The sequence below is a fragment of the Populus trichocarpa genome, chromosome 19 (genome assembly GCF_000002775.5).
Source record: "Populus trichocarpa isolate Nisqually-1 chromosome 19, P.trichocarpa_v4.1, whole genome shotgun sequence".
Lineage (NCBI taxonomy): Eukaryota > Viridiplantae > Streptophyta > Magnoliopsida > Malpighiales > Salicaceae > Populus > Populus trichocarpa.
Window position 1 is genome coordinate 2678790 of NC_037303.2, and position 10757 is coordinate 2689546.

The following is a 10757-nucleotide window of genomic DNA, read 5'->3' on the forward strand; positions in this document are numbered from 1 at the left end:
AATTATTTTTATCAAAGTGAAAAGCCAATTTTATATATTTTTTGTAAAAATTATTAAAATAAAGGAAAATTTTAATTGTTTTTTCTCTTTAATCTTTTCCTCTTTCTCTCATCATTCTATATAAAATACGTACAAAATGTCTTGTTAAAATGTTATTTTTTATTGGAATACCACATAAAAAAACTAAATTATACCATTCAAAATACTATATTAACAATTTGCCTCTTTAACCTAGTTTACACACACACCAGTACTCTCAATATTTGTCACGAAAAAAACTCATATCCTCCTAAATTGTAGTACCGACATTTGGCTAAATCATATAATTTTTCACTGGAAGATCTCATGATAGAATCTCTAAAAGGTACAATCAAATTTAGAAAGAGGAAGGCAACCTTCTATATAAGGTTGCCTTTTTGGAGATAGAAACATAGATGATTTCATTCATGATGACTAATTTGTTCCCACTCCAAATCTATATGGTCATCTTGAATCAAATCTGGTGTATGTCCTTGACATGGTTGGGACCCAATAAATTTACAAATTAAATTTAAAAGTTGTTGTTTTTGTAATTTTAATTATTTTCATAATTAATTTTAGATTTTAATTATTTTTCTTACTTCGTGTTTTATTGTTTTTTAAGAAGGTATTTACCTATATACCAATAGTTGATGTTTTATTTTTTTCATTAAAATTATGAATTAAAAGACTATTGAGGTATATCAAAATTTTCTTAACTTTTATATAGTTTGTGGTTGTAAGTTTAGGGTATGAGAATTCTATCTTTTCACTTTATATTGTGTCAATTCTTTACGGTCCTAAATCAAATACTGTATGAAGAGTTTTGAAGTTTTAAAATGAATACAAGTGTGCTTTATCTTTTGTAATATTGGAAGAGAGTTGGTTGGTTCTCTTTTCTCTCTCCCTTTCTTTTTGGTTTTTTATTGTTAATATTTTCACACATATAATGATTTATTATTCTTTTAATCATACTTAAAAAATATTTATAATATATTTTTGTTTTGACGAGGGGGTTACGGTGAAATGGGAAAGTGATTTTACATGCATATTTTTGTTACCATACTTGTTCCCTCTTCTTGATTAGTCCTTAACAATGCATTTTCATTAAGGTTTATATCATCATATTACACTAAAGTATCATTAAATTTCCTAACTAAAACATGTTTTATAATAACAAGTCTGATAATATAAGATATTTTTAATTTATGGTAAATACTTAATTTGAATGCAGTCATATCTTATAATTCAAAGGATTTATTGATGTGTTTAACTATCAAAATTGAGAAGACAAAAAGAGAGCCAAGCTCCGAGAAGAGATGCTGGTTCAATTCAAACTGGAACACCATTCGGTTATTGGGTCATAACTGGAGTTGTACACCTTGGATTTAGGTCTGGTTTATCTTGATAAAAAGCTAAGACATAGGCATAAAACATTCATGAAGAGTCCAAGATTCAAATCTGCTGGTTTCAAGTTCAAATCTTAGCAACAAAAGAGACGTCTGAATCTGTCCTGCAGCCCAGACACTATTCGGTGTTTAGCTCATATCTCGAGTTTCAGAAGTTCAAATAAGCTCATTCTTTTTCTTTTTTTAAAAAAGCTGAGACAATTTCCCACAACTTTCATGAAGACTATGTGCTCCAATTCTGATGTTAGAAATGACATTTTAGCCAGCCAACAAAGTCTATAACCAGCCACCAACTAAATAGTTAGTCAACCAATCAATAGTTCTGAATTTTAGCCTATAAAAGGAGGCATTTGCCATATATTTAAGCATCTTGGTTTTCAGATCAAGATCATATTCTTACTTTCTTTCTTTCTATTTTTGTAATGTTTAAGTTTTGTTTTCATTAATCTCTTGTTTATGCTTTTCATCATAACTATGTTTTTATCTAGTTTATTTATGTTTCTCTTCTTCATAATGTTTAGCTAAGTTTATCATGTCAAAGTGAAAATGTTTCACTAATGGTGTGAGAATAAGTATAATATAAACTCAACATGGACTTCAATGCTTATATTCAAGAAAGTTTACAATTAACATGTTTTTATCATTTTTATCTTATTCACTCTTAATATCTTGCTTGTTAAATGGTTAATCTAGATTTATGTTGTATAACACTTGGTACAATAAATGCTTTATCCTTTATAGTCTTCGGTCGACATCGTTGTTATGAGAGGAACTTGATTTGTTGTTAACATAAGTTAGCATCATGAATACCTGACAATATTTAAAAGCATTGATGTTACTTAAATAAGATAATTAATATGATCATGTTAAAAATATATAATGAGCCATTAACGATAAATCATCCGATTGGAACCTCCTTTGTGTTTGGTTTCCAGTTAAGTAATAAAAATGAGTTTATACTATGCTTATTTGAAATACCATCAGTGGATCCTCTAACCTTGACAATTGTTTTATCCTTATTTTATCCTTGTTTAATCTTTTCATCATTATCACATCTTAAAGTTTTCTTCAACATCAATATCATTTTATAATTTGTAATTTATATAGTTCATCTCCTTGTGGTTCGACGCCGATCTTGCCGGATTATTTATTACTTTGACACTCCTGCACTTGGGATAAGATATCAATCTTTTGATCGTGTCACTTCTCTTTCCCCCTCTCTTTTGCACTTTCTTTTTAAATATTTACATCTAATGATTTATTATTTTTCTTTTAGAACACACTTAAAAAGTTAAGTCCTAACACAAATGTTTTAGTTGCGATTGTATTTGGAATTGAGGTTGAATTTTGTTTTTGTTAAAATTTAATTTTTTGTTTTAAATTTAATTTTTTTGTGTTTTTAAATATTTTTAATATACTAATATCAAAAATAAATTTTAAAAATATAAAATATTATTTAATATATTTACAAGTAAGAAATAATATATTTTCAAACACCCATTTAGCATCAAAATCACGTTCATCTTTTTTTTATTAAGGAGTTCAATAAAAAAAAAAGGTATAGCACACAACGTCACGCCAATATTTCCCTATAAATAGCTTTCCTTTGATGACGATTTAGGTACTCGAGCATCAAAGTACTCAAAGTAGTAGTCTCTATTTCATTCAAGAAAATGGAAAACACCAATCAACAAAACAATTCTCGTGGAAAGGCAGATTTCCCACCAAGCTTGTGGGGTTGTAGCTTCGCTCCATTTTGCTTCCCACAAATGGTATACTACTTCTCTTCTGTGTGTATAGCAGTGTGTTTTTCTTTTAATGATTTTAAGTATCAAGACAAAAAAAAAAAAAAAAAGTTAGTGGGATCTATTATCCAATTCTGCAATAAGATTATAATCTGATGTTTCACAATTTTTTTTTATTTAAATTATATATCACTTCTCTTTTTCTTTTTTTTAATTATAAAATCATATGCATCTTTCGTTGCCATATGTTATACTTTTGTCTAGCTGCTGATTACTTTTACTTTAAACAGAGACTTCATTTTTTATTGAGTAAAATTCTATAAGAAAAAACATTATCAATAGAGTAGAAAAAAACACGTCAAGGATTACCCAATGCTATCAATTTATATTAACTGAATATTTCACTGCAGGAATTCGAGTCATACAGCCGACAAGTAGAAGAGTTGAAGGAAAATGTGAAGGACATGCTGATGGCATCCAAAAAGGACCCAGTGGAACATATTGAATTCATTAATCTGTTATGTCGGCTTGGTGTGTCGTATCATTTTGACAAAGAGATTGAAAACAACCTCAAAGAAATTTTTGCTGACCTTCCTAATCTTCTTGAGAAGCATGACTTTGATCTCTACACTTTGTCACTTCTATTTCGAGTATTCAGACAGCATGGATTCAAAATGCCTTGCGGTGAGCGCATACTTCCACTTTATAGCCTTTCAAACCTTAATCAACATCTCCAAAACTAATTCCTTGACACTATGAGAGCATTAGTTAATTTCAGAGGAAAAATTAAATCTTAACATCTCAAGAATTAATTCTTGGACGGTACTTTAAACTCTGCTAAATCTATCTTTCTTTTACAAGAAGTAATCTATGGTCAAATTAAGATTATTAAAAAAATGACTAGAAAAGTAAAATTATTGTAACTAGCAAAACTTTCGTGAAACTAAATAAATATTTTTTCATAATCCACAAACATCTTTTGAAAATTGGCTAAAATTTGTAGTGAGTTTTTTTATGAATCAGTTGTGTTCGACAAGTTCAAGGACACCAAAGGAGAGTTTAAGGAAACAATCATCAACGATGTTAAAGGCATCCTGGGCTTGTATGAAGCTTCATTTTTAAGTGTGCATGGAGAACAGGTACTGGATGAAGCCCTTGTTTTCACAAAGGCAAACCTGGAGTCTTCGGCTATGCAATCAAGCCCACGTCTAGCAGACCATATTAGGAATGCTTTGATCCGGCCCTTTCACAAAGGCGTACCAAGAATAGAGGCTAGAAAATACATCTCTTTCTACGAAGAAGATGAGTCTCGGAATGACACTCTACTCAAGTTTGCCAAGATAGATTTCAATCGAGTTCAGTTAATACATCGACAAGAGCTATCCATTCTCTCGAGGTAATTTTTTGTTCGAGTTCGAGAGAAATACCAGACTAAGTTTCTATTGGAATTTCTTTACTCGGTTGCTATTTACATTTTAGGTGGTGGAATGATTTAAATTTTGCTGAGGAGTTTCCATATGCAAGAGATAGAATTGTAGAGATCTATTTCTGGGCAAATGGAGTCCATTTCGAGCCTCAATATGCTTTCTCTCGGATGATGGTCACGAAATATATGAAAATTGTATCACTGGTAGATGATACATACGATGCATATGCATCTTTTGAAGAGATACAACATTTTTCTAATGCAATTGAAAGGTTTGTTTCTTGTTACCTCATAGTCTGTCTTTCTCTTCTAAATCTTTCATAAACATAGAAGTCAATACAAAGATGTTCAGGAAAGGACATGTAATTTTCTGTCTCAATTTCAGATGCAGCATGAATGCTATTGATCAACTACCTGCCGATTACATGAAAGTTCTTTATAGGGCTCTTCTGAGTCTTTTCAACGACACTGAGAATGATATGGGAAAGCAAGGAAGATCCTATGCCTCATATTATTTGAAGGAGGAAGTATGAACATTTTTCCAGTCTCATGCATTCTTTTACTATTTCTAGCATAATATATTGTTATTGTATATATATTAATTGAAATATTACTTAGGTTTTACCACACAATCTTTGTTTTATTTGTATGCTATTAGTTCAAAGAATTGGTGAGAGGCTACCATGCGGAGGCGGAGTGGGCAGATAAATGCCATGTCCCAACATTCGACGAGTATGTGCGCAATGGATTAGCCACAAGTGGTTATGGGGTAATTATGGCAGCATCCTTCCTTGGAATGGAAGAAGTTGCAGGAGGGGAGGAGTATGAATGGCTAAAAAGTAATCCAAAAATTATTAAAGCTGGGAAGATGATCGGTCGTTTGATGAATGACATAGTGGGCCACGAGGTACGATGTCTGAATTCTTAAAAATAAAAATTACATCGTTTAAGTGCAAAAGTATTAGTTCAAATTATGATATACTTAATAGTTTACAAGATTTTTCAATTATTTTCGTGCATCAAAAAAATTGAACCAAGGTTCAGCTCATGACTATTCCTGTCTTTCTTCTCAATTTTTTCATGTTAAGTTTCTTTTCTGACAATTATGACATCGTTTATATATTTGAAGGATGAACAAAAGAGAGGAGACTGTGCATCCGGCGTTGAATGCTATATGAAACAATATGATGTATCGGAGAAGAAAGCAATTGAAGAGATACAAAAGATGGACGTTAATGCGTGGAAGGATATCAATGAAGATTGCATGAGGCCAACTAATGCTCCAATGCTTCTCCTTCAACATTTTGTTAACCTTGTTCGAGTTACAGATGTTATTTATGAGAATGATGACGATTCCTACACAATTCCATTAGGTTTAAAAGATTATGTCGCTTTATTATATATTGAGCAACTGCCTCTGTATGAATAATGGTGTATAATTCCTGCTTTGAGCTCATGGTGGAACTCTCTATGAATGTGTTGTAATAAAACGAGCAGTGACTCGTGGATATTATATGTACTATTGGATCTAGTGTGTATTTTGGTATGTATTGAATTTGATAATTGACTTTGAATTTTACTGAAAAGATTTAAACTTTGCAGTGGTGATCTATTCTTAATTTATATATTATTCTTATATTTTTTATATAGGATTGGTGATTCTAACACTCTTTCTCACTTGTAAACTATCTTTTAAGGTTTATGTAAGGGATTAATTTTTAAGATTGTAAATAGTTACAGGTCCCTTATTTTATTAAATTTGATAACTGAGTTTTGATTTCATAAAAAAAAAATGAATTTTCAAGTAATATTTGCTAAAACCTTAAATGACCATAAATTATCTAATAAGATACTTTGAACTCTTGAAAACAAAAAAATTACAATTTTCACTGGATTTATATGTTGTAGAAAACCTAGATTATAAGACTCAATCAAGTAAAAAGAATAAGATCATCATCATCATCATCATCATCATCATCATCATTCATCTTCTCTTTAGTTGCAATGATTATTATATTTATTTTGTAAATGCCATAAAAAAATCTCTTTTCTACAAACATCTCACTTTTTATAAGTATACATTTGTCACTCCCAAAAAAATATCATTAAAACATATTTATTCAATAATAAGCCGGACATTAAGTTCTTTCTAATGTTAAAACATGAGGTTAGGTGAGAAACTTTTTGAAACTCATCTTTAGTATAACCTTCTTGAAGCCAATACCTTAGAGGTTGATGAAATTCTTATATACAAATATTCATTATTCATTTCTTGGTAAGTGAAAAACATCCTCTTCTCTATGCTTATAAGTCTTGTTGTACTAGTATCAACTCAACAATGATCGGGATTAATGATCAAGTTAACTTTAGAAACAACAGTAGTGAAATTCATTTTTGACACATCATTTGTGTAGTTATCAACCTTTGAGTTATTGGCTTAAACAATCTTTGTTTTTTAGGATTTTCTTGTTGTGCTTTATTTTTGCAATCATTAACTTGGTATCTAGTCGTATTCCAAATGAATCACTTTCCATGAAATGTTTTAGCATTTTGCTTTGTTTGAAAGCAAATGTTTTCTTTTATTTCTTAATGTGTGTCTTCTCCTTCTTATTCAATAATATTTAGTTTAGGAGACAAACTAGAAGACTTGACTCTTCTTTTAGACAATTTATCTTCCTTTTCTAATATCAATCTCAAAATGAGATATTCAACTCTCATCTACTAATGTTTATACTTAAGATACTTTTTTTAATTTTTTTCAATATGGTGGCTGTTGTAACCCATTTTTGGGTTCCCCCCATAAAAATATAAATATATAGCCGGAAGAAATTAGAAAAAAATAATAAGAGGTGGGAGTGCTCAGAAAATGGTTGGAAAATTGGTCAATGAGGTTAAAAATACAAAGATTGGAGTTAGGACAGTATATTCTTGAAGGATGAGAGCCCTATTGAGAGGGGAATTTTGAAATTTGAGGAGAAAAGCCCAAATTTGGATGTTTATGGACTTAATTGGATTTTTAAATGAATTTATAGGGGATTTGATTGTAAGAAAAATTGATTTTTAAGTCAATTTGGGTTTTAATTAGAAGAAATTTAAGTTCTGGGGCCAAAATATATTTTTTAGGAATTTATTAGGTCAAATCAGGGGCTTAATTGCATAAATATTGAAGTTTAAGGGCCAATTGGGGACTTAATTGAGAAAATCCGAAATCAGGGACCAAATTGGAAGAGGCGCGTAAATGGAGGGGCTGCAATTATTCGATTCAGGGGCCTAATTGAAGAAATTGAAAGTTTATTAATCAATTGAGGGCTCAATTGCATAAATCAGAGGCCAAGGACCAAAGTGAAAAACGCGGCCAACTATAGGGGCGGAGACCGAAATTGGCAGGGATGCAATTGAAGGAAAGAAGATAATTGAGGGCTGCTTTGCAAATTGACGCGTTTTGGCGTCTTGCTGGACTTAAATGAAACGGCGCGTTTTGCCTAAAACGACGCCGTTTCATTCCAAAAAAAAAAAAAAAAAAGAAGAAGATCGGAACGGTGTCGTTTTGAACGACACTGTTCCTCTTTCTTCCTCCCATGGACGTGCAGCAGGGGAAGAAAGCAAAATGGTGGGTTTTTCTTCTTCACGTGTGCTGCCTCTCTCTTGACCGCATGCCTTGCCAGAAAACCGAGGGAGCCGCACCTCGCCAGCCACGCCCGCTGGCCGACCACCCGCCGCGCGCCATGCAGAAAACAGGGGAGTAACGTCTCGACAGCTGCACCCGAATGGCCGACCAACCGCCGCAGCCCCTGCCCCCCATGTGCAGCCATAAAAAGCCCCGCCTCTTGGCTCTATAAATAGACCCAAGAAGACAGAAGAAAAGGAGGAGAGAGGGAGGAGACCCGGAAGAAAGAAAAAAACCGAAGAGAGAGAAGAGGAGAGAAAATCAACCGAAACAGAGGAGAGAGACACCGAAAACCCAACACTGAGAGGAAGGAGAGCTAGAAACCGCGAGGGAACATAGAAAACGAAAAAACAGCAAGGAGCCGGGAAGAACGTCGCTGCCGGGGGAGGTAGCAGCACTGCTTGGAGCTGCCGTTGGGACTATAGCGCCGCTTGATACCACCACCGGCTTCCACCGCAACGCCACAACACCGCCGGAAACGCAGCAAGCTCCACCGCCTCCTCCGTGCCAGGTAATTCCTCCTCCTCCCTTCATTACTGTATTTTCTTTTTTTTCGTTCCTGCATGCAGAACGACTAACGTTCTGCATGCAGAAGGGTGGGGGGAAAATAATTCCCCCCGCCAGCGTTTGTTGCTGGGCCAGGCTGGTCCTGGCCCAGCCCAGTCTTCTGGGCCGGGTCTGGCCCAGAAGTGTATAATAGTATCTGGGCCGAAATCGGCCCAATCCAGTTTTTGGGCCGAGATCGGCCCAACACTTTTGGGGCTGAGTCCGGCCCAGTTGTTTTGGGCCGGCCCAGCCCGATTTAATATTATATATTATATATATTATATTTTTTGTATTACTTATATATATATGTGAAAAATTACGAAAATTCTGCAAAAATTAGTAAAAAATATATGGGATTTTGTTGTAATTTTATTACTATATTTTGATCAATATCGGTTTGTATTTTTATACTGTAAAGATATAAATCCGGTATTAAAATACCCGGTTTTCATCAAAACATCAAAGATTTTCGAGAAAAAAAGTTTCCAAAATATCTTTAAAAATATTGTTGATTTTTCCTGCATATTTTTATCAAAGTGAATTAATATTTGGGTTGCATTTTTATACCGTAAGGATACAAACCCAGTATTAAAATACCCGATTTGCGTCGAAACGTCAAAAAAAAAAATATACATAATTAAAAAATGATTTTGTTTTAAATACGGCCTAGTCTCTCCAATATATATATATAAATATTATAACATCATATTTTTCACACAACAAAGAAAATTTCAAAACAATATATGTATTAGCATGCATTTTGGCTTTAATAACCAGTTTATTCAAGCCATGAGAACTAGGCCAATATTTCAAAAATTCTAAAAAATCTTTTTGTCCTCTTTTAGTATTTGGGATTACGAATTTATACGTAAGACGTATTCCTGATATAAAAAATATGGTTTTTCATAGACGTTAGAATAGTTAGGTTTTACCCGATAAGATAAGGACCTCCTTATTGAGGAGGACTTTTCTTGAACCATAGACGGACCAACATACATAGACAGTTAGAAGGATTAGGTTTTACCCCTTAAGATAAGGACCTCCTTATGGAGGAGAACTTTTCTTGGACCATAGACGGACCGACATACATATACATTAGAAGGATTAGGTTTTACCCAATAAGATAAGGACCTCCTTATTGAGGAGGACTTTTCTTGAACCATAGACGGACCAACAACTAGGAAACACAACGAGACCTTGAATTTTATCAGACAAATAAACAATGCAGCTTACCTTAGGTAGGGCGTATTTGGGGTGCTAATACCTTCCCTTTACGCAACCAGTCCCCGTACCTAATCTCTGAGACCAGTTAGGGTTCCTAGTGACCAAAATACTAGGTGGCGACTCCCATTCCATTTTCCTACCAACAAAAGACTATTTTCTTGTCTCCCCACATTTACCAGATAGATACCATACACACTTCCTAAATTCTAAAAAGTGGAATTTTCGCCGCGAGATCGCGCACCCGCGACAGAATGGCGACTCCACTAGGGACTTTGTGGACTAAGCTTTGTTTTTGTCTGAATTGTTTTTTTTCGTGTGTTTTTTAATATACTTTTCCTTTTGTTATCTGCTTATATGCTTTAAATATTTTTACGCATATTGTTCATGCATTTGTATAGAACTGTCTCATGCATCTTATAGAACTGTCACATGCATCACATACTTTGATTTTGAGAAGCACACACAAGCTTTAAGTTAGGTGGGGGATTAGCGATTTGCCCTATGACTATTGGTCAGGGTTCAGATGCGTGAAACACCCGACTCATATCTGAGTGCCTGCTTGGTAATGGTGGGTATACTTACCTTAACTGTTCCTTGCAACGCCCCCATACTGTCTTTACGAAGAACGTCACTGGGCAGATATGGGACCCTTTTAAAGACCAGATAGAAAACCTACCCATTCTCACCTAATAATTAGAACTTGTCCTTAGGATATCTATCTT

At 33.5% G+C, this 10757-nt stretch overlaps 1 protein-coding gene across 1 annotated transcript; it reads left to right on the forward strand.

The window, feature by feature from the left end:
* Positions 1-3053: 3053 nt before the first annotated feature.
* Positions 3054-6027, forward strand: LOC18108164 (probable terpene synthase 6). Its single transcript, XM_052449325.1, has 7 exons — positions 3054-3199; positions 3583-3856; positions 4196-4568; positions 4652-4870; positions 4984-5125; positions 5257-5505; positions 5728-6027. Exons 1-7 carry the CDS (start codon positions 3101-3103, stop codon positions 6025-6027), a joined length of 1656 nt encoding a protein of 551 aa, XP_052305285.1. The 5' UTR covers positions 3054-3100.
* The last annotated feature ends 4730 nt before the right edge of the window (positions 6028-10757 follow it).

Excerpts from the sequence above, each read along its gene's own strand:
- LOC18108164 (XM_052449325.1), top strand. The coding sequence starts at position 3,101 with ATGGAAAACACCAATCAACAAAACAATTCTCGTGGAAAGGCAGATTTC. Across the intron at positions 4,569-4,651 it reads GAGCTATCCATTCTCTCGAG|GTGGTGGAATGATTTAAATT; the intron begins GTAATTTTTTGT and ends TTTACATTTTAG. Across the intron at positions 5,126-5,256 it reads CATATTATTTGAAGGAGGAA|TTCAAAGAATTGGTGAGAGG; the intron begins GTATGAACATTT and ends GTATGCTATTAG.